We start from the raw sequence: 24,952 nt of genomic DNA, 5'->3' as shown, positions 1-24,952 counted from the left end.
GGGATCATGTGGTAAGGATTTTGCCTTGAATGAAATCTAGCTTATTAAGTTTTAGCTACTAGACAGCGTTTTATCTTTTTCTCTTGTAACCATTTATAACTTTAATGCCTTATACTTGTAGTCACTTAAAATCTCTCCGGAGTTCAATAAACTCTTTTAATCAAAACTAATCCACTGTTGTGTTTAAACTGAACTGTTTGGTCAGTTAAAGTAGCAGAATTTTGACCCATTTCAGGGGCAACAGACTTCTAATATCTGAACTGCCCAGGAGAGGGCTGGACAGTGCAGAAAACACGTTTTGGGGAAGATTCAGGACTGGGAGTGTGTTGGGGTCACAGTAACCAAGGCTCCTGGAAGCCAGAGTACGGCTGGTGTGCTGCTGACGGGCTGCTTGGGTTAGAGTTGCTGGACCAGGGCTGTAGCTAATAGTCTATTTGTGAGCAACCTAGGTTGGGAACTACAACAGGAAAGCATTGTGAGGCTCCCACGCTTTCAGGGCAGGCAGTGACACAACTCCTTATTGGTCTGGGTTGTATCCCAGTTGTGATACACCTGTACTGAAATCAAGGTGTTCCCAGCACTTGCGTGGTGTGTGTGTGTGTACGCGCACAGACAAAAAATACAGGCTCAGGCTAGGGTGACCAGACAGCAAATGTGAAAAATCTGTGCAGGGGGTGACGGGCAATAGGAGCCTATATAAGAAAAAGACCCAAAAATCGGGACTGTGGCTATAAAACCGGGACCTCTGGTCACCCTAGCTCAGGCCCATACTATGTAAATGTGCTTATGAATCACATGGAGCTGTGTCCTGTTGATTTCGGATTCAAACATGCCCATGTCTATTATCTTCAACTTGGGGTTGTGAAGGGGAGGACACACCTGATAGCATACGTTGTGGTACACAGTTGAAACAGTTTTGGAAATAACACTGATCACATTTGCCCCTTAGCAAGGTCCTGGTTTTTCACTTTTTATGTTGTGTTTTGTACACATTTTTGATGTTAAAAATGGAATCTGGGTAGTATAGATGTATATGTTTTTTTCATTCATGCGGCTTCTCAAAACTCCGGGAAATATTGAACTTACTGAAGTCTATGAAAGAGCTCCCTTTGACTTCAATAGGTTCAATATTTCATCCGCAGTTTATAAAGTATGAAATCATTATGCATTCATATGTACCCAAGATGCTTGTAACTCAGGCTGTGGCTTACCAATCCACAGAATGACATTTTTCTTTTTGAAAAAGGCTGAAAAATTTTAGTAAGGCACAGAAAACATTATTTTATATTGTCACTGAACATTTTCTTGTTGTGGTATTGTTTTATTATTGCAGTGTATTAATATGATATACTTTTATGGTATAATTTAGAGTAAACGTTCTGTGTTGCACCACCATAGCAATGTGCTTCTCTTTTCTGTTCCAGTGTGTCTACAGACCTGCATATGAATATAATGGAGAGCATATTTGCGTAGAGCAAAATCCTAAAATGGGGTACATACCAAAGTTAAAACGAATGGTCTTCCTAACACTTGCACAATTTATGTTAGGGACAAATGCTCTGCTGGAGTAAATGGGCAGAATACCACTAAAGTTAATGGAGCTACATTCATATGCACCTGCTAAAAATCTGACCCTTGATCTCATAGCAGCTGATTTTTCTTCGAGTTAGATATAAAATGTAGTGTTAAAGCTATGTCCATCTTCTGTTCTGCATGCTTGTTTAGTTATATATGTAAGAATCTGAAGTAGGTTCTAAAATATAAAAACCTTCTTTTAATGGTGTAAAATTGCCACGACTCATCATCACGCATGATGTGACACTGCACGTGGGTCCACTGGCAACTTGAACTTAATGTGTACAATTGGAATCAACAGATTGTGTGGGGAGTTTTAATTTGTTTTCAGGGGAGGGTGGAGAACAGTCAGCTCAGACAACAGGACTGACAGTCAGGAAGACATTGAAGAACCATCTTATTAATGAATGCTTGGTTAATACAGAACAAATCACAATAAAGCATGGAATCTAAGATAAGATTTCCAGTGCACCCAAATTGAATTAAAGGGCTCGTATTAAAGATGGATTGACTATGAAATGTTTAGAGGATTATTTAGCAATGATTTTCTTCTTATACCGTCTTGTCACTGGTCCCCTCACAGCAAGTGGCGCCTCCTCCTGGCCACTCTGGGGATTAGCGCCTTCCAGGTCTAGAGCACACACCATTGCCACTTTGTCTCTGCGACTCCAGGTGCTCCTTCTCCATGATCTGGCCTTCCGGCTGGGTCACTGTACGTGTTTCCCCCCTCCAGGGAGTCAGTCTTTCCTCACTAGCAATCTGTGGTTGTCTTCCCATTCATTGCTGTATGGTGCCACCTCCTCAGTGACTGGTAGGGGAACCTCTACTCTGGGTTCCAGCTCAGGGACCTTCTAATCAGCAGCCAAAGTTTGTTCCCTCCTGGACCTTACTGCCTTTCCCTGAGTCTGTCCTTACCTCTGGCTCTCCCCACTTCTTTGGGTTTGCCTGCCTCACAATGCCCTCTTCCCAAGAAGTAACTGTAGGCTACCTGTCTTGCTAGCCCCAAACACATCTCCCTTCTCCCAGGGGCTGACTGCAAACTACTTCCTTGCAGCCTCTTTCTCCTATCAGCTCCCTGGCTTTATAGAACCCTCGCCTGTTCCCATACCGGTGAGTTTCCCCTAATTAGGATTTTCCTCTCCGCCTTAATTTTCCCAGCGTGCAGCCTAATAGGTTAATTGACCCATCTGGCCTTCACATCTTTTTACACATCTTCACTAATCTTCTTGATCAAAAATAGCTTTAGAAAAGGACTCCAGTCAGGAGGAGGACATATAAGTACCATTCCCTTCTACCTAAAGAATATCTCAGTTTCAGTGCAGAGGGGGTAGGCTGAATTCTATATCCTGTCATAAGTACTTTTTTGGATGGCTTTAAAAGTTTTCTTTAAGTAGTTCTGGGATGACTACTATCACCGGTATTAGGAAGTAGAATTGAGACTTTTGATACACAAGGGTTAGTCTTTTTTTTAAAGATACACACATTTTCCCATTTGAGCATACCATTTCACCAAAGGAACACTCAGCTTTGTAGTGTTGAACCAGCCAATGGTGGATTAACATCCATCTAATAAATTTTGATCATGAGTCCTGCGCAGTGGGGATAAAATGTAATCTAGCTCAAGTAGCATAGTGGTATTTATTATTCATGTGTTATTGTAACTTAGCATACTATATGAGTAATCTTGTAAAGCTTGCCAGAAGAGCCAATGTTAATTGCATACAACAGAATGTATTTGCTGCTGGAAATGTCACACCATAATTGTATTCCATTTCTCTGTCTGACAAGTCATATAATACTAAAAGAAAATGAGTCCTGTTTTTTTCTGATGTGTAAAATTATTCACAGTACTTTTCAAGTAGTGTACATGCCAGTAAGTTTTTGAACTACAAGAATTAATAAATGATAGAAAGTTCCTATGTTATTAAACAAGCAAAAGGTACTAAACCTAGATAGCACAAATGAAATAAATAGTGCAAAGTTATGTACTTCCTTAAGTATTTAACTTGCACAGAACAAGTTGATTTAACATACCTAATCCAATGAAAATAAAGTGATTTGTACAGTGAGCTGCTAAATCCAAAGTCTTTTTAGCCCTTATTAGCAGTCAATGGGAATTTTGCCTGAGTAAGGCACCGCACAATTAAGCTATAGGTTGGCAATAAGAATAGTTGCAATGGAAATGAAGTAACAACCCTGTGTAGGCCTGCTGAACTGAATTCTGGGATCTAAAGAGCTAGAAGCAGAATTCTAACCACTAGAGATAAAGGAGTAACTCCACTAGCTGGTAGCTATAGTAGACTGCTATCCTCTTACGTGGATTCAACTTAGAAGAGGCCAAAGACCCATGCATACCTAGTGTGGGTTTCAATGACTACTAACAAAAAAATCATAGCTAATACGAACTAAATACTGTATGCACAGTAATTTAATGGTTTCACTTTTGAACCTTTCTTGCTTGTGTAATGTGTTTCTTTAAGTTATTCAAAGGCAATGTTAGTTTCCCAGAAACTAACACCATGCCAAAATTCCTTGTCATAAGAAATATTCAAAAATAGTTATTGATAAGCTTCCTCTCCTAAAAATGTATACTCCTCCATGTAGCAAACTAGAATTTATTTTATTTATTTTCTTGGAAAATCTCTTTCAGATATTGGCTTTAGCTTAAACTAAAAGTATTGTAGTACTCACCCATAGCCAACTGATGTCTCTAGCATACTAGTTCACTGCTGTACAAGAATTAAGGGTGGGATTTTCAAAAGCGCTTATCAATGGCATAACTCTGCCACTATTGAAGGCATTGGCAAAACTCCAATTTAACTTAAATAGGAGCAGAGATAGGCTAACACTGAGAGATTTTGAAAATCTCATCCTATGTCTCATATTTCGTTTGTTTTTCATCACAGGTCAGCTAGGAAATCCTGCTGATTTTTACTTAGTGCAACTTCATTAATATCAACTAAAAACTGAATCTCAGAAGTGTTGCAGCAAACAGATTTTGCATGTATAAATGCATCCCACAGTCCTGTGAATTTTATTATTCTTGCATTTATGAACATGTCAATCTTATTAGTTCTCAGTGCCTAGCAAGACTCACATTAAATTGACGGTATCATATACTGCGACTGTCTCCATTTTTTCTTGTAATTTCTTATTTCTCAGCAGTGTGCTCAGGGCTATACTGGGCACAGAATAAAGACAGTCTTTGTCACAGAGAGTTTACAATCCAAAAGAAAAAAGAGAAAAGGTAGAATCTAACGGGAATCTGAGAGGAAGCATTAACTTGGAGCTGTAGAATGCCACATCCTCAGCTGGTATAAATTATCATGGCCCTATTGATTACTACGGCTCTATGCTGACTTACCCCAGTTGAAGATCTACCCCTTAATGTTTAATTGTTCACACTTTATGGACATCAGGGAAGAAGTGAGTCTTTAGGAAGGACTTGAAAGCAGATAGCATGATGGTTTGATGAACAGGGGTTAGAGGACATTCATTGAATAGGGAATAATTAATTTTATTATTTGCTACACACTGTTTATTCTTTACTTGACAGTCTCAGTAGAATTTTCCCTGGAAGGTAATGTAAAGTGGGGGGTCTACTTTAACAAGGGATTGGTAGCGTTTTCACTTCTTGTTGGTTATGCATGCTGTGAGCATGACAGTACGAGATGGAGAAAAGGTTATGGATGAACCAGGTTCGGAACACACTGAAAGAGAATAAAACAAGAGATGGAATCAATAAAGATTATTTTCAGACTCTAATTTGAGGCTTGAGCCTTGATAAATCTCTGTAACACCTTTGGGATTTGTTGTATTGATGTTATCTTCCCATTTACTATATTGGCTCTGATGCTCTATAGCAACTGGTTAGCTTCCAACAGTTTCATTAGCTTGAAGGATTAAAACTTGCAAAAGGTTTAAGAAGCGGAGAAGATGACTTTTGAACTAGGAATATTTGCTCTGTTTATTGCTAAGTTTCCATAGTTTCTTCCATTCCCATACAAGAGTCGTAAATGGCTCCAGAGCACAGAAGGTGAATGAAAAGCTTTAAAATGAGTTGAACATTTCATTTAATAAAACAGTGAGCAATCATAACATATTTCTCACTCTGAAACCTCTTAAAGTATTTACCTTTTTAAACTTGTTCTATCTTAGCTAAGACTTTGAGGCTCAGAATTTCCACTGAATTCTCTGTGGAAAAGTTTAAATTTTTAGCATCCCTTCTGCAAATCTTCTGTAATTTGGGAAATAAGTGAAACCTATACACACAGACATCATTGTGAATGGTACACTAATTGGGCTTTTTGTTTTGTTTATTAATCAAACCAGAGTACCTCGAAAGAAATGCAGAGAATAATTGCTTGCAGTACACCAACGTAATTTCAAGTCTTAGTGATATATTGAACTTCGTCCTTCCATGATACTATTTTTACTCCCCTGGGTGTGCCAACATAAGCTGCCCTGGATATTAATAGAATTTAACTCTGAACAGTGAGGTGAAGAACAGACTCTGGAGAAAAGTTATCAATCAGTATCAACTCCTAAAAAAATAATTTGCACTCTCCATGTTGTTCTTTAATCCTCAGAAAGGTAGAACATTTTCTTTCAACTGTCATGCTAAAGTTGAATTCCAGTCTAGGTGTTCAGTTGTGGAATTAAGCTTTGTGCATTCACAGTTTCTCCCTCGCCTGTTAATTTAAGCTTTGTTTGCTAGATTTTATAAAGCTTTACTTCTAGGAAATGAAATAGACTTAAACACTGTGTGCTCCTTGCTTCCCCCTCCCCTTACTTTATTTAAAATGTCAAAACATTAAAAAGTAAACTCAAAAGTAACAAATAACTTTTTTTCCTCTTCGTGTCCTCATTCATCATCTTTTCTGAAGATATTTTATTTCCGTCCTTTTATTTGTATTCATTCCCACTGTTCCTTCTCCTTTCCTTCTAAAAGGATGCAATCTGGCAGCACTGAAATCAATGGGAGTTTTGCCATTGATTCAGTGAGAGAAGGACCAATGTTTAATTGTACAAAAACTATTTTACAAACTGTGACACAGAGGTCCACTGGGGTTCACCACTCTGTCAGAAACTCTTGTCAAGCTTGACCTACTCACTACACCTCACACACTGTTGTCATGATATAGACCCAACGGCAGGTGTGTAATATATCACTGGAAAACTAATAATTCACTCATCATTAATATTTGTGCTTGATGTATATGCAGGGAGTTATACAAATATGAATATACAAAGAGTTATAACTATATGTTTGAATTATGTTTTTAAAACGAGGTTGGCAAGCAATGCATAAGCACAGTCTGCCTTAGACAAAGGAATGTGTATTTGGTTGCCTGACCAGCCTGGTCATCGGGCAGAGACAATGAAGGTAGATTTACATAAAAGGTAAATAAAGCTATCAAATTAGTGAAAGGGGGAGAAGGTGGTCCCTGAACTTCAAATGATAAGCAATTGAATCAAATGATTGTATACAATACTACTGTATTATAATAGTGTATCGAGTAGGGCCTTGTATGAAGGCCTATGACACATTGGCTTTTGTGAAATGCATTCATTGATGCTGTATGAGGAATTATGGATACGAACTGATATTATGCTTTAAAGTCTATGACCAAACACGGGGAGAAACAGGTTTTCTCCCAGTCCAACCGGTAGATAGATGCCTTCCCTCCTATATAGATTAAGCAATGTGGAAGCAAAACAATGGAATTCCCATTTACATGCAAATCAGCAGGGGGGGTTGAGAAGTCCACAGGAAGGGGAGAACAGCAGGAAGTCTTCCTCGCTCTCGAAACAGTGACTCCGAACTTTCAGGTGGTGGTGGTGGTTGGGGGGGACAGCAGGAAGACATTTGAACTTGGGGGATTCAATGGGGCCCGAGCTCTTGAAATCACAGGATGTTGGGCCCTTCAACCAAGGGGTTTGAAATCTCTGGAAACTGAGTTTAGGTGAGACAGCTGCTTAGGCAAACATTGTAACTTGCTGAAATTAAGGTTTAGTCTTTAAAATGTATTTTTACTTTTGTTTGTTTGTAACCCTTTCTGTCTTTATCCCTTACAGTTGCTATCACTTAATCCTATGTCCTTTTGTTAACTAAACTTTGTTTTCCTTTTACTATAAACCAGTGTGGTACACTGATTGAAGGAAAAGATGTATTAAGCCCAGTTAAGCTAAAAGGCTGCAGTTTATTGTCTCTTTAAAAGAGCAATGAACTTAACTTCTGTGAGTGTTCCAGGAGGGGGTTGGACACTTTCCAGGAAACGTCTCTGGGGAACTTGGGAATTGGGGTTCCCTGTGTGTTACCTGCAAAGCAAGGTTTGGACTCGGAGTCCTGAAGGGTTTGCTGGCAAGGCAGACAAGCTGGTATGTCAGGGAGCAGTCACACAGCTTAGCAGCAGCAAAACTCTCGCTTGCTGAGGCTGAGAGGGGTAACCCAGAAACTCGCAATTCTGGGATCCCCAATTGATTGTCACAAAGTTTGGGGAAAGTTTGGCACTGAGAAGGTGTTGGGAGTCCTTCCAAAAAGTAACTAAGGCTGGTGTAAGCCAGGGCGAGATCTGCGTGCTTGTATATGTGGTCTTTTGGTGTCAGGATTGTGAGCCACAGCAGCATAGCATCTAAAGTACCCAGTGCCAGGGCAGGCAGTGCCACAACTCTTGATTGGTCTGGGCTGAAAGCATCACACAGCCCAGTCACTGAAGGGGTGGCTTAAGACTAAGAAATAAGACGACTCAGAAGAAACATTTAGAATTCTTGGCTAGATGTGGTGCTATAGACTAGTCTGTTCCTTCTGTGCTTTACGTGAGTCTGATCCACAACTTCTTGCATGCTAGAAGACTGCTCCCTCTGTGCTGAGTCTTCATGAATTCAGTAGGGCTCCACATACACACAGCAATCCATCCACATGTAAGAAGAGACAAGAACAGAGCCTATGTGTGTAACACTGAAGTCCTGTTGGCGGGAACATCTCCATAATTCCTTGCATGAGCATTTACGTAAAGAAATGTTTAAAAACAAACAAACCGCACAATAACAGAGTGCAAGGGGCTTCTGGTAGGATTAATGAGTAGTTGGTTGTAGGCAGCTCAGCAAAAAGTATTTAAGCAAACATAATAGCCCATATCTGGGGTTTCATGTTTAGTTTTATAAAATTCTTGTGCAACTAAAGCAACACCAAAATACCCGTCTCTGGCTATATTCCCTTCACGGAGATAAATTCTTAAACACAAACGAGCTAGAAACTCAAACCAGTAAAAACAGGGTAACTTATTTGTCTCTAGAATGCTCTGCACTGTCTTATTTACAGCAACCTGTCTCTCAAACCTGAAACCAGCCCAGCCCCTCTTTAAGCTTCTGGTTGAAGAAGGCTCAGATGTTCCTAGTTATTGTCATTTAGAGCTGACTCTGAAAACCTCTGCAGAGGTTCACCCTGAGCTGTCCACATCACTGTCTAAATTGGTAGCGCTTTCCTGTAACAGGATGGCTGCAGGGCCTTCTCTGGGGGACGCAGAAAGACCTGTATATTTTGAACAGGGCCTAATAGTCTGACATGCTAAGCACCTGTGGAGTTGCTAATTCTGTGAATCTCTTGAGACAGCAGGGTATGCAAAACAATAAGGGGAACAATCACCCAGCAGTAAGCACAGGTGCTTCTCAGATGAGGCATCTTCTCAATGCCCAACCAACAAAACAATCTAGCGGGTAAAGTACTGACCACATCCAGCAAGGTGCTGAGCACCCTAAACTCTCATGCATGTTAACTGAAAGAAGTAGCTGATGGGACTTCCCAGAGAGTGCTCAGTACTTCATAAGGGGTAAGCCCCAATTCTTTACAGTAGCTAACATGCTGAAGATGTGCACATAATGGTTTCCATCATTAATTTTCTTTACAAATTTCTTATCTCCTGTGCTGAAAACATTGTTGTTGTTCGCAGTTTTGGATTGTCAACAGATATATCCATAGTAACAATTGCTGATTAAACTGTTTTAGGTTAGTTACAATTTCTTAACTATTACCTAATCTTCACCCTGTTAAATTGTTCCCCCCCCCCCACCTTCCCCAACTCCCCATGAGACATTGAGACTTCTTTACAGTAACTGCCCCCTGTGCCCTATATTGAAGCCAGCAGTGGAAGCTTGGTACTATGCAGATCATATTAGAAGCAGGCAAAGCACTACTCAGAGGTCTCTCAACCTAGATTGTAGTCAATGGGAGTTGAGGATATTCAGCGTATTTCAGGAGGAGCTCCACACTTTACAGGCTCAAGCCTTAAGAGAAAATTCTCTTTTATCTTCACTGATCCTGTTAAAGAAATGACAGATCTAGTCATAAGAACATCTATACTGGGTCTACTCCTGAGGGCGTTCTGTGCCAAAAAAATTCTGTGCATAATATTTTAAAATTTTGTAAAATTCTGCAAATTTTATTTGTCAAATACATATGGAGGCTCCGGCATGGTACTATGGAGCACAGAGGTGGGGGATCACTGTGAAGCTCCCCTCCCTGGGACATGGACTCAACGGTGAGACTCCACCCAACCCTGACACAGTGCTAGAACGGGGCCTGTCCCAGAAACCCTCCATGCCAGGTGCACCAGCTGTGGGAGGCAGGCTCAGCATGGCAGGACCCAAATATGGAGGGGATTAGTGTGGGGGATCCAGGTGTGGTGTGAGAAGGTTCTGTGGGGGGCAATCTGGGTGTGGGCGGCTCAGTGAGGGATCCGGTGCAGAGGGGATCTGGATGCACAGGGGCTTGTTGGGGGGTTCAGGGTGCAATGGTAATGGGACTCTGCAAGGGGGTCCAGGTGAAGGTGGTTGGGGGTCTGGGTGTGGTGGGCTCAGGGGGGGCCAGATGCTGGGGAAGTGGGGTAGGTATCCACATGCAGCTGGTTGGTGCTCAGTGGGGTGGGGATCTGGGTGTGGGGGGCTTGGCATGGTCCAGGTGCAGGGGAGTGGGGCTTATTGCAGGGGGGGGTTCTGAGTCCAGGGGGGTGAGGCTTGGTGGGAGGGTCTGCGTATGAGGGGGTCTGGATGCACAGGAGTTGGGTGGATGGAGGAGCAGTTCCCTGTACAGGTATCTCTCCCCCTGCAGCTGAGGAGCAATGGGTGCAGGAAGCTGTGGGGAGGAGAGAGTTTGCTGAGCTTGCTGTAGCCGGGGGAGAAATCTGGACGGGGATCTGATCCGGCCCTGGATACCGTGCAGGGGAACTGGTAGTCCCAGCCTCCCCAGCCCAGCCTAGCCTAGTCACTGAGCTCGGTGCTTGATAGGAACCACCAGCTGGGTCTTCCCCAGTCCCGCCTTCTGTCCCACAGTGATTTACCTATCTACCAGCTGCCCTGGGCACATGAAACATAGTGCTGTGGAGGGTTGCATGACCACTCCTGTGGCCTCCCTTTGCTTCCCCATCAGAAAGTAATTTTTCTGTGGAGAAGCAAAGAAATCTGTGGGGAACATAAATTCTGTGCAACGCTGTGGCGCAGAATTCCCCCAGGAGTATGGGTCAAACCAAAGGTCTATGTAGCCCAGTATCCTGTCTTCCGACAGTGACCAATGCCGGGAGCCCCAGAGGGAATGAACAGAACAGGTAATCACCAAGTGATCCATCCTCTGTCGCTCATTCTCAGCTTCTGGCAAACAGAGGCTCAGGACACCATCCCTGCCCATCCTGGCTAATAGCTATTGATGGACCTATCCTCCAGGAACTTAACTAGTTCTTTGTTTGTTTGTTTGTTTGTTTTTGAACCTTGTAATTGTCACATATTGTTCTTCCTGCTTCTCCCCTGGAATGAGAGTTTCTTCATCAGGGCTGTATTTAGCAGTTTAGGTAACTGCTTTGCCTTTGTTGGGTGAACAGCAGGGTGACCATATATTCCTTTCGGCTGGGACAGTCCTTTTTTTTTTTTTTTTTTTTTTTCTAAGTCCTGATCATCAGTTGGCGAGAGAACTGGACAAATGCAGGTTTTCCAAAAAAGGGGGGTGTAACTGGGCACAGACTCAATCGGCGGCGCCTCCTGCTGGTCATCTCGGGGAATTAGCTTCCAGCCTCTGGAGCACCCCCTGTCGGCCAGTGTCACACTGCTGCTGGCCCCTGTGTCCCTCCAGCTGAGGCTGCTTCCCCCATTCATCCCAGCTTTTACCCTGCCACAGCCCTCTCCCAGGGCTATTTTTAACCCTTTCAGGCCAGGAGCGGGTGACCAGTAGGACGTGGAGGAACATGTGGGAGGGAGAGCTCGGGAGAGTGGCGTGGGCTGGGCCAGCCCTGTGTGGGTAGGTGGCAGAGGGTCTTGGGTCGGCTCTATATGCAGCGTTTGGAAGCAGGGCCTTGGGCTGGCCCTGCGTGGGTGGGCAGCAGGGGGGTCTCATACCAATCCCACATGTGGGGAAGATGGGGGGACCTCAGGCTGGCCCTGCTTGCACAGGAGGCCAGGAGACCTCCTGCTCGCCCTGTGCAGTGTTCCATTTTCCCTTTGGGAAAATATGGTCACCCTAGTGAACAGTGTTCTTCCATACCAGCCTCGACACAGTTATCAACTGCAAATCTTCACTTGGAATTAATGTAGTCAGGTCCAGAAGGCCAAGGATGCAAAATGTAGTGTGACAGGTTAAGAGGTGAACAGAAAGGGTGCTATATCCCAAATATTTTTAATGTTGGCACAGAGGAATAAGATGCTAGATAAATTAGCAGACTTTGTCTACAAGGAATGTCCCCAGCATTTTGCATCCATTGTTAGACCTGCTATATATAATCTCTCTGGGGTCTGGTAATGTCACTGGATATTGTTTTATATGAATGGATGATCATTTTAATGTAATTTGATATTCACTGTAATAATGCTGATCATGATGAACTAATTGGTTGTTAATTGGTATGGTCGATATTAATAGGAAATTCATTCTAATTCAGTGTTAATTAATGTATTGTTACTTTAAACTGTTTCTCATTTATTCATGAGTCACTGAGAAAGGGGGGAAGAATGCTTCACTAAACACACTCTGGCAAAACAAGTAAATAATTGAGATTCGTCTCCCGGGAATGATACTATTTTCATAATTAGAATTGTCAGAAGTGCAAATTTGTTTTTAAGATTATTGGCCTGGCTAGATATTTATCATAGTAAATTAGATTCAGTATCTGTGTCTATCTGTATGTGCACCAGTGTACTGATAATTCGGCAGTAATTTGTAAAACATGAAAATGGTTTTAGTAATTGCTTGAGACTGACTAGAAGACTCCAAAATAATAAGGCTGTTTTTTAAAATGTTACTTAGACTACTCCCTCACCAAATGCTTCACAATTTCATACACATTGTAAGTAAACTAGAAACAAAAGTACATCACAGTAGTAATAGTTAATATGTACATAGTCATATTACAGTATATCCATAGGTATAGTTTAAGTTGTCAGATCAAAAGAAAGTTCCTAGTGAATTGTCATCTATTTCACAAATTTGTAACAATATATGAAAGTCTTTTATTCTCAGATTTCGTTATTTACATTCACCGCTTTTGATAGTCTGCAAAAATTAATTATAATCAGGGCAGATCCTTGTTGCTTTATGTATGTGGACAGGACTAGCGCAGTGGCACCCTGCTCTATGACTATGGCCTTTACCTGGTACAGTAACACAAATGTTAAATAATAACCAAAGAGATAATAAGCAGTGATGGAGAATTTTTCTTTCTTCTTTAGTTTTCTGTCATGGAAAATTGATTTGTTTCTGTGCGAAGAGAGAGAGAGAAATAAATTCTGATCTTCTTTTCAAACGTCATGTGCCAGCTTTGAACCTGGTACAAATTTTTCCTTTTTTCTCTTTTATAGGTAGGATAGAAATCCCTGGAAATCTGGGGTTACAATGGAACTGCAGTCAGAGCCAGACCCATAACTGTGGTGGTTTTCTCTGGTGGTATTGATAAGCTGAAGGAATAATAGGAACTTTCAAGTAATGTCAGGAAATGAATTGTCCTGATGGAAGGCAGTAGCTCTGGCACCCATGCTGCCATAAGTTTATTCCATCACCCTCTAAAGTGATTATAGCAGATTCAAAATGTTAGCGTCAGCTGCACCTTTATCCCAAGTAAAGGCTTCTGCTCAGGAAGAAGGGAATTTTCCTGAGATCTCTCTCCTTAAGGTTAAATTGACTAGTCACTGAGTTTTGTAAATTATATCCTGCTGCTTTCCACCTGCAGGGCATTAATTTTTGCTTATAGGTTACTTAATCATATGAAGTTGCAGAAAATTGTTAATGGAAGGGTCTGAGAGTGAAGTATATTAAAGCACTGTTACTGAGATACTTTATAAAAATGAAATATCCATTTGTCAATAGCAGCATAGTCTGAAACTTTATCCTCACTGAGCACTAGTGCAGAGAAGTAAAGCATAGGAGGCATCAACTTTAAAGTAAAATTTGCGGAGAGTAGCCAATAGCATTGCACTTGTAAGGTGTAAGCATTCCTCTCAAATCCTGATGTCTGGTTGAAGATTGTATCTTCCCAGGAGATTCCAGACCTCTTTGATTCCTCAGCATGAAACTAAACCCAGTTACTAACTACTCACCAGCATCCATAGTAATTGGCTCAGTAAAAACTGGTCATGCTTCTTGGGGCTAGAAGTTGGCCCCTAGCTGAGCTGCATAAAGAATATGCACATCTCCTAACATGCATTGAGGGCTTGATTCTCCAGAGTGCCTTCAACTCACATGTTCTCTCAATAAGGTTGCCAACTTTCTAATCGCACAAAACCAAACACCCCTGCCCCACCCTCTGCCCTGCCCCTTCTCCGAGGCCCTGGCCTTGCTTGCTCCATCCCCCCTCCCACTGTCACTCACTCTCCCCCACCCTCATTCACTTTTACCAGGCTGGTGTAGGGTGTTGGGGTATGGGAGAAGGGTGAGGGCTCCAGCTGGACGTGCCAGCTCTGAGATGAGGGGTTTGGGGTGCGAGAGAGGGCTCCAGGCTGGAGCAGAGGGTTAGGCTACGGAGGGTTAGGCTACAGGGGAGAGGGGGGACTATGGCCTCTGGGTTTGGGACGTGAGCTCTGGGTGAGGGCTCAAGCTGGGGGTACGTGCTCTGGGGTGGGGTTGGGGATGAGGTGGTTGAGGTGCAGGAGGGGGCTCTGGGCTGGGGCCAAGGGGTTCGGAGTGCGGGCGGGGGTGCAGGCTCCAGCTGGTGGTGCGGGCTCTGGGGTGGGACCAGGGATGAGGGGTGCTAGGAGTATGTGAGGAGTGCAGCTCTGGGAAGGAATTTGGGTGTGGGAGGGGACTCTGGGCTGGACCAGAGGGTAGGAGTGTGGGAGGGGGTTTGGGGTGCAGAGTCCCATTGCATTTACCAAGGCTCCCAGGAAGCAGCCACCAGGTCCCTGCAGCCCCTAGATGCATGGGTGGGCAGGGAGGCTCCACGCACTGCCCTTGCACCCGCAGGCACCGCCCCCACAGCTCCCATTGCTCACAGTTCTCAGCCACTGGGAACTGCGGAGCCAGCCCTCAGGGCAGGGGCAGCACACAGAGCCACCTTGGCTGCCAATGTATCTAGAGCACGGGTTCTCAAACTTTTGTACTGGTGACCCCTTTCACATTGCAAGCCTCCAAGTGTGACACACACACACCCCTCCCCGCCTTATAAGTTAAAAACACTTTTAAATATATTTAACACCATTATAAATGCTGGAGGCAAAGCAGGGTTTGGGGTGGAGGCCCCCCATGTAATAACCTCGCAACCCCCTGAGGGTCCCAACCCCCTGTTTGAGAACCCCTGGTGTAGGGGCTGCAGAGACCTGGCGGCTGCTTCTGGGAGCCACACGGAGCTAGGGGAGGCAGGGAGCCTGCCTTAGCCACTAGCTGCCGCTGCACCGCCTACCGGACGTATAACAGCCTGGTTTGTACTGCCGACCGGAGCTGCCAGGGTCCCTTTTTGACCAGGCGTTTTGGATGCTTGGCAACCCTGTCTCTCAAGAGGCACTCAGCAGTGTTAGGATCAGACCGGCACGAGCAGAACTCTGTACAGAGCCACAGGCAGAGAAAAGTCCATGTGTGGGTACTATTAGTTGTGAATGTTGCGAGCTGCTACTGGGGACCATAGAGCAAGGAGGCGAGAGTCTGTATAAACAGGAAGTAAAATTAGTCTTGCATTCACTGCAACTGTGGTGTGCTGAGGTTTGGTCATCTGTACAGAATGGATGGTTACAGCAGTTCAAGGTGCTCTCAGTTCCCTGGGAGCCGTGCATGGGTCTAGCTATGCTCCAGAATGAGTAGTAGCAGGTGGGATAGGAGGAAGGGCTGGGAATACACAGATTCTGTAGATGCCCACTCTGAGGGGGCTCTGTGCCAGTTTTGCTGTGTGTTTCAATAGTTTTCCTTCACTTAGGACGTTGTTGAAAACAGCTAAAAATATTGTAGCCAAAGAAGTGTAGAGTTTTTGGAGATGTGATTGCACTGTGTACTTCAGGCTGCTTGCAGCTTGAGGAAGGAAAAGAGCTGTCAGTCACTGGCAGCAGGGCAGTCCCTGGCTCCCTGAAGTTCTCTTGTTTTTTCTGCCTCCATGCCAGGAAGCAGGCAGTTTGCCCAGTCCTCCTGGTTCCAGAGCTTTTCTGAGGAGAAGTCCAAACTTTATTTCACATTTATGAGTGACTAACAATCTGGCTCAAGAACGTGTCCATCTAGTTCCCAGCTGTGTCCTAGGGCTGCATTGGCCTTCTGGGGAGATTGACCTGCTCAGCTCCTTTTCCCCTTTCTGAGGCATTTGCAGTGCTCCTGCGGACTTCAGGGGGAGAGCTAGGCCTAGAAAAGCTAGGCGCCAAAGGAAGGGGCTATCTCCTGCTTCAGCCCATTTTTGAATGCCTCACTGGGGAGCCTGGCTTGCTGTGTGAGGACAATGCAGCTTCCCATCTCACAGCCCGGTCTGGATGGAGTTGTTCAGCTCCCTTCCCCCAGGCAGGAAGGGAGCCAAGCGGGACTGGAAAAGCTGTCTCCCCAGGACTGCACAAAAGATAGCAAGGAGAGAGCAGCAGGGACACTGGTTTTTTTCTTTCTGTTTGATGAGACTATGGCTCTTCGGCCGGAGCAGGGCCAATCTCAGGGCAGAGAATTCATGTCTCCTGCATTCAGATTTACTGGGCAGCCGTGTAGTCATCAATACATACATTCTACATACTGGCCATCCAGTCTTTAGCCAGTGCCATTTTTTGGCAGAAGTCTTCTCCACTATTTAGTGCCCAAGGGAAGATGGAGACTATATAGCAGGGATGGCCAACCTGAGCCTGAGAAGGATCCAAAATTTACCCATGTACATCGCCAAAGAGCCACAGTAATACACCAGCAGCCCCCCGTCAGCTCCCTAACCCACTCCCAGCACCTCCCGCCCACTGGCAGCCCCAATGTACAATGCCTGCCTCACGCTCCCCCATCTCCCGATCAGCTGTTCCGTGGTGTACAGGAGGCTCTAGAGGTGAGGGGGAAAGAGCGAGGACACGGCCGGCTCAGGAGAGGGGGCGGGAAGGGGTGGAGTGAGGAGAGGCCTGTGGCAGAGCCAGGGGTTGATCAGTGAGCACCCCCTGGCACACTGGAAAGTTGACGCCTGTAGCTCCCGCCCTGGAGTCAGTGCCTATACAAGGAGCCACATATTAACTTCTGAAGAGCCGCATGTGGCTCCAGAGCCACAGGTTGGCCACCTCTGCTATATAGTATACTTCTTTCTTAATTGTTTGGCTGATACTGCTTCCCTCTCTGGAGACACTGCTATGAAAATGTCGTTGTAACAGAGTTGTCGGCCTTAATACAAAGAAGAACATGCAAATGTATTTGTGCTCACGTGAAGGTGTGGTTTTTTCATTTTGTTTTGTTTTTCTTTTTTCGAGTAATAAAATACGCCCATCCTACCTGCTCTGGAGACAGACAAATCATCCAGAATAGATATGGCATTCAAATATTTGAATGTGTTTCAGTAGAAAGAATTTCCTATTCTCTGTAGTAGGAGAAATTGTGCTTTTTTCCTAAAAGTATGGTTAACAACTCTGTACTTAGGCAAATAGATTTGATTTAACTTGGGTGTGGAAGCCTTCTCAAATGGGGGCACTTCAGAGAGCCGGATATTTCCCTGCTGTTAGTGACTGACAGGTGTGGTGCTGCCCCCAAGCTGCAAGCAGGCTAATGTACCCACTGTAATAGATCTGTGGACCTTATTAAACAAAGAAAGGACGTTTTCATGTAAGTATAGATACATTTTCCTATTATTAATCCCTCATAACTCAGTCACTTCTCGTCAGAACAACTTCTCACCAGAAACTCTTAAGACGCTTCTCCTGGAGGCCTTTTTCTATGCCAACTTTTTTTTTCTTTTATCTCCAAGCATCTGAGTATTAGATCTGTTTTTTTAAAAAATGCATTTTTTAAAACAAGGGAATGTATATTTTTTTCACTCTCCTCTCATTTGAAAAAGGGTAAATTGTTTTTGCTCTCCTGCACCAAAAGTAGAAAATCATCTTTAGGCAAAGACCAAGTCTGGAAAAATTTCAACCCATTAGATGAAAGGTTGCGTAAATTACAAGAAACTGAAAATGGGGAGTTATAATGGAGAGCCTAAGTAGGGTTTGCAGAATCTGTCCATTCAGTGGAGTTATAACTAACATTCTAGCTGTAATAAGAAATCCAACTATTCATGTATTGGAGCAGTAACAGTAAATAGCCTCTAGATCTGCACAGCAATATCTCTTCTACTATTCTCAATCAATCTATGGTATCAATACAAACATGTGCAGCTGTGCACAGGATAAGTAAGCAGCAGCAGACATATTTACGCAGACATAATGTACTGTATAAATAGTAAAATCTAAATATAAAAGTGTAACTGGATGGATTGATTTACAAAATCAGTTCCTTGAAATAGTCTGGATTGTAAAATCCTGTAATAACAGTTTGTGTTTCTAGCTCTTACAAAAGTCTGAAAATGTCATTAATTAGCAGCTGAAGTAAAAGATTAGAAGTAGAGGTTGTGAGTTCTGTTGATGAGTTCTATATTGAGTCCTATTCACGCTACAAATGAGATGCTAAAATTATAGCTCTATATTAAGTATTGTGGCACTTGTTGATGCCGCTGTAGTTAAGGGTCAGACTTTCCATTAGGAGAGCTGATTTTTCTGAGATTTATAAAGGCCATTTGACATTGCGTTGTGGCTGACATTTTGTGTGTAACTTGCCAAACCAGGTATATATTTTCCTAAAAACAAATGTTGTAGATGGAGCCACAACGAGCAGGTAGGAAACTTCAAGTGCTGTTAACCGTTTCATTTTAAAAGGCCAACTGTTGCCAGTCACTTGGTCTTAGTGCTAACTGTAGCTATCTGTTTTACATTTAAAATGGCCAAATAAAAGAATTTTGATTAGCAGCTAATATGTTAAGCATGGGTTTTATTAAAAGTGGGAACACCACCACTTTGGGTGAAATCTTGGCCTCACTGAAGTCATGTGGAGGTGCTCCGGGAGGTAAATGTTACAAGGAGCCTCTCCCCTAACCTCTGTGCACAGCACGTAATGAAACTGTAAAGTTATGAGAAGTTTAAGAATCCCCCGTGGCTAGAGCCACTGCTTTCACTGTGTAGAGGGGTAGGACCATAACCTAGCTCTTGTTCGCCACTTGCCAGCTGAACTGGCCTGGCATGGATGAGACTGTTTGCTGAATCTCTCCAAGAGTACAGCCTACCTTCAATGCATTACTATGGCTTATAACCCAGCCCTGATAACATTAACATTGTAGCTCTATTATTGCTGTTTATAGAGTGTTGGTATAAATGGCATGTAGAGGAAATGGTTATAAATCCATGAGAGCATGAAGTCTACAGGTGGTAAGAGAATAAACCAGGATAATGCAATAGAGTTGCAAACTCAGAATTGAGTATGCTCATTGAAACCAAACTGCTTCATAAAGGTTTCTTGTAGGACGGGGAGATGGAGCTCAATACCCATTAAGTGGGCAGCTATGATAAGCATCAAGGGGGTGGCATGAAAGAAGGTAGGAAATCTCCTATGTCAGCTTGGCCCGTTGCATGCCAGGTATGGGTAGGTGGAAGGTAACAAGCAGAGATGTGAAAAGTGCTGAGAGATTGTAGGATAGAGGAGGACATAAGAGAAGTGATGTAGACAGTGTTGAGTTATTGCTTGACAGATAAGGAGACCCGTTGAATAGAATGGGCAAGAATGGGAAAGTGAGTGTGAAGATTAAAAAAATGAGAAGACTTAGTCTGGACAGTGGAGAGGAAACTCATCTTGGCAGCTGCATTTTAGTTTGACTCAAGGAGGGCCAGGTGACAAAGGGACAGGGCTGGTCACACCGGCTTACTCTGTGATCTCTAATACATGTGGGCATGCAGAAATATAATTTTAGTATTGAAGGAGCTAAGAAATGTAAGTGCCACTTCAAAATCCTTTTAGATTTTTTTTATGGCCACCATATGGCATGTTGTTAATTGAAAAGCAGCTGATGTCTCTCTTGCATTGTTGTTGGCATCCTAACACCCCAGAAGGGGACGCACTTCTGTGTGATAGGCAAAATGACTACTATAAAGACAGTAAAATGTGTAAATTAGTTTAGAATGCATTTGGATGAAGGGTTCTATAAAAGTGCAACAGTTTTTGAGATATTGGGGCCATCCTAATATTGATATGTTTTTCAGAGCACTGCCTATTAAAGCTTGATTTTTCAAGTCTGACTGCATCTTTAGTTTATAATCAGAAGAAAATATTCAGTGTCACCTGTCTTGCCAATTTTATCTTATTTGGAAACCAGACTGGGTCTGCGTCAGTGGCCAGACTGCTAAATAGAAGGTGCAAATCAACCACAGACTAAAAATAGACATATGATAGAATCACCACAAGTAGCTGGTAATTTGACTTATGGAAAAATATAACATATTTAGTTTTATGATACTCTAGACAGCCAAGAAAAAGATTAAACTAAAGAAGCCTTAATAGTATGCAGGTGGAAAATGAGACTATAAAGAACTGAACCAAAATTTAAAAAAAAGCAGAATATAAAAAGATAAAATAGGAAAATTGTGGAAGAGGAAAATAAGACATTGAAGGAATTCAGTAGGAGAAACTTGATGAAAAGGGGGCTAAATTCAGATTAATATTCTGGAGGATTTTGTGTTCAGTATCTGCCAAAGACACTACGGTATTTTCTATGAAAGCAAATTTATTAAAGAACAAAACAACAAAAAGACAACACCATCATATGGCTAACTCTAAGGTCCATTAAAATAATATTGTGAAGAAGAAGTTCCACATATTGGGACAGGTTATTGAAAAAATTCCTCTCCTTTTACTTGGGAAGCCACTAATGTAGAAATATAGATTCCAAAAATGAAATTAAAATATTGTCAAATTGTTTGAATCCACCACAGGAACAATTAACGGGACACTATCAACTTGAAAATCAGTAACCTTAAAAGAAAACTGAGTCAGGTTGTTTCAGCAGTTGCCTTTGTCCCTGACTCTCCAGGCAGTTTTTCTGGGTTTACTATCACGTTTTCCTATTTTCCTCCTTTAAAATCATTTTATTTCCCCTCTTGTTGTGCTAAAGACCTAAAGAAACAAGAGGGGGAACTGATTAACTGTGTGAGAGAAACAGTGAAACTGACTATGCACAAATATCCAAGGTAAACAAACTGGAAAAGAGCAATTTTTGTTCTTCTGTTTTTGCTCTAGTCTTGCAGTTATTGTCTTATTAGGTTTTTCTTACTATTAGTGGTGGGATAACAATAACATCAGACAGAAGTGCAATTTTAAGTTGATCACGTCCCTTTTAAAATTAAGGGGTCAGAATTTTTGTGCTGGCTTTTTTTAAAGGGATGCACTTTCAAGCCATATAATTGCATCCACATTTTTGCAAATGCAGTGAATTGTGGGCACTGATATTACCAGTGAGACATCTACTCAGGAGGCCACGTTGAGGATGTCGGTTTTCCCCTTCTATTAAGCCTTTTGTGACTGTGCTTTAAATGCAGGAATCAACATAGTGGCTATTTAATATGTGTTGTACACAGTATTTGTGTTTGAAAGCCCCAATTCAAAGCACATTGAAGTCTTTGGCAATCTTGTTACAGAGAATTACTAATTCTAATACATATGGCTTCCACTATCCCATCAGGATAGTGAGGGCAAAGCCTTTGGTGATACTGGTCTGATTCTGCTACTGAGAGGGGAAAAATATTCCCTCTGAGGGTTCCAGTTTTGAGAGATGTTGGTATTGGCACTTGCCTCAGGTGTGGTACTGCGCTACATTTGGGATAATTATTGGCATTCATTAGCTAAGAAGTGCTACTACAAGATATTAACATTTCAGCATAGCCAAGGGTACCAAATTGTTTAGAGAACCTGCGGTAACACCATACATCCTTGCATGCAGTTGGTTTCTCATTTTAAGGGGAAAAAATTCAAAATAAATATCAAGCAAAGAAATGTAATTTGTCTCCACATTTTGTTTCTTTAATTAATAAATTAACAAGCTTTTAAAAATTATCACAAGTTTGATGGCTCATATTGACCATTGTTTACTTTATTGTTTTATCTTAAAGCTTGAATATAAAATGTCTTTTCCTGTCAGTTTTCTCTTTTTTTTATTTAACAATCATCAGTTCCCCTGCTTCTTGCATTGAATCAAACTGAAATCAACATAACTGGACTTATTTTAATAATTACTTTGACAGGTATTTTAAAAATGAAATGGATCCTATAGTATTTGCAAGACTCTATATTGTAAATCTGTAAAATGCGTACAACAATTGCACATCTCTAAAGGTGGGGGGATAGGCTTAGTTAACTAATATTTGTAAAGTAGTAGTGTGTTGATGCAGTTTTTATCGTGCTGCAACTACTTCTGTCTGAATTTGTATTGACCTTGTACACATGCTCTGACCATAAAGCACTTTAAATTATTTAGCTGAAAGGTTCTGTGTAAATACAAAGTAACTGTAGAAATATTATCATACTAGATTGCACCATAACGTTTTGCTTCCAAAGTTTTAAAAGTTTTGACAGGAAGTACACATTTGAGCTTTGCGCGTGTTGAAGTGTATTACCCATAATTCAATATGCATTTTCAAACAAAAGCAAAACTTTTAGGCCTTTAAAGACAACTAAATGGATTCGCTTCTCAGAGGACACAATCCAAAATGGCAGCTAGGATTTATTACACTTGGAAAAACCTGATGTTTTTCTTTGAGGCTGAAGCACTTTTAACATAATGATACTGTATGTAATGCTCTTTGATATTAAAGGCAACATAAAGAGTGGGAAAAAATGGTGTGGTACCTTTTTAATTGATTTAAGATGTATAAAGAAGGTCTGAAAGGTAGTGTGGGCTTTTGGTTGTTGTTGTTGTTGTTGTTTTTATCTTGGAAAGATCAGGCTCTGCCTGTCTTGTTTGCTGGAGGTTTCCTTAAAGGAGCAGAGAAATGGAAAGAGAATTTTATTGAAGGCAGGGGTGTTGACTCTTTAACAAAGATATTTTTCTTCCAAATTGTGTATGAGGTTTTTGAGTTGAATAGAGGTTAACGGAAAAAAAACAACGAAACACAGAACAAAGCATTTGAAAAGTTCTGAACAAGCAATTACCTTTTGGCTCTTCCATTACTCAGCACTTCTTGTGATAATCTTACTAGTTTTCTAGTTCTCCATAGAGTATTCTTGAAAAACAAACAGGCAAGGTAAAATCAGAAATTCTGATATAAAAACAGGCAGGAAAAAACGTTTGAATTTTTAAAAAAAGTATTGTCAGGCCCACTTCTACATTGAAAAGAAGCAAAGAGCAATTGAAACCCCAGTTTTATTTTCTCATATTTTGCAGGTCACCCTTTAAACATTTTGATTTATGACTGCTATTATAGATGACATTACAGCAGTGCACATGCTATAGTTGTTTGATATTTTGGTCATGCCAGTGGAATACAAGAACATAATTAGGCCATTGCTTGTGCAAACTGGCATGGTTCCTCCAACTTCAACAGAACTGTGCTGATTTACTCCAAGCAAGGGCATGGCCCATTAGTTGTGGGAGCTTATGCCACATAAATAGTAGCTGTGCTTTAATTTTGATTTCTAGCAACGAAGGCTAAATAATCAAAATATAATCAATTCCCAAGTACTCTTCTGTCTTTGTCACTGTTGTGTTGCCTTGGATACAGATTAACAAACTTTAGAAGATTTTGCAACAGATCCTCAGCTGATGCAAATCTGCATAGCTTTCCCGAAGTCAGTGGAGCTTGGTTTTATTCAGTTTGATTCAGTTAAGGGTCAAAAACATTTGAATACTTCCTCCTGGCCCTGGCTGAGGCACATAAGCAGGGAAACATAAGGAAAGCTTGCATTGCTTCTGCTCATGCTTTCTGAAACCTGTTCTGTGACTAAAGAGAGGCAGGCATTTGATCTCTAGAGCAATCAACCTGGCACCTCTTACAAGTTCTCAGTTCACATTAAAAATTGTTTAAAAGAAAAAAAGCCAAAATTTAATACAAGCTGCTTTCTGTCCCCACTCTGCAGATGCACTCAGAGATGTCCTTACTATGTTTTGTTTTCAAACAGGAAAAGCCAGCAACAATGTACTATGGGATGAGGACTCCATAGAGTACATGCCTGCCAACCCAGTCAGGATCGCATTTGTCTTGGTTGTTCATGGCAGAGCTTCTCGGCAGCTCCAACGCATGTTTAAGGCTATTTACCATAAAGACCATTTCTATTACATTCATGTTGACAAGGTAATATATCACTGGTTATAAATTGCCTGTCTCACCATTTGTCAATCTGTCCATCTTTGTCACCTTCTCCAACATTCTTTTTATCTCTGCTGCATACGGTATGTATCACTTTTTTTGTTTTTCCGTCTGTTCTATGTTTTATGCCTGACTGTATTTTTTGTTTTTTAAATCTTTCCTTCTGTGACTGCCTTCATTTCTCCTGGTGTCTATGGTAGTTGTCCATATCTGTCTGTCCTATGTTTTGTAGCAATAACTGATAAGTCATTGTACATGTAAAGTGGACTCAGTGCTCCCAGGGGTGATCAAAGAGAATAAAAGAAAGGGGGCTTTTGACACTTTCAAATTAGCTTCCACTGAATGAAGGGATGTGTTGTTTAGCACATCTTATGGAGGAAATAGCTAGCAATTGTTGAATTTTGTTGGGAGTATATTTGCTAGATAAATTATCAAATCCCAGATACCATTCACAGTTCTCAGTGTATTTAAAAAAAAACAAGGAGTCGTCCTTTTGGCACCTTAGAGACTTAACATTAAACTGACTGCAGGCCAGAATCCACTGATCTGGAAAACATCAGATCTTAAGATGTTCAGTTGGTTAGAGAACACAAGCAGGGAGGAT

General features: G+C 41.9%; 1 protein-coding gene across 1 annotated transcript in view; it reads left to right on the top strand.

Annotated features, from left to right (window-relative positions):
• Positions 1-24,952, top strand: part of XYLT1 (xylosyltransferase 1) — a 328,154-nt gene that overhangs the window by 200,205 nt on the left and 102,997 nt on the right. Inside the window, exon 4 of the mRNA XM_050967712.1 lies at positions 24,161-24,333. Within this exon, the coding sequence (XP_050823669.1) occupies positions 24,161-24,333 (173 nt within the window). The remainder of the gene's footprint in view (positions 1-24,160; positions 24,334-24,952) is intronic.

The sequence above is a fragment of the Gopherus flavomarginatus genome, chromosome 9 (assembly GCF_025201925.1).
Source record: "Gopherus flavomarginatus isolate rGopFla2 chromosome 9, rGopFla2.mat.asm, whole genome shotgun sequence".
In the NCBI taxonomy this organism is placed as follows: domain Eukaryota; kingdom Metazoa; phylum Chordata; order Testudines; family Testudinidae; genus Gopherus; species Gopherus flavomarginatus.
The sequence above is the reverse complement of the archived record's forward strand: the minus strand, read 5'-3'. Positions and strand labels throughout refer to the sequence as shown.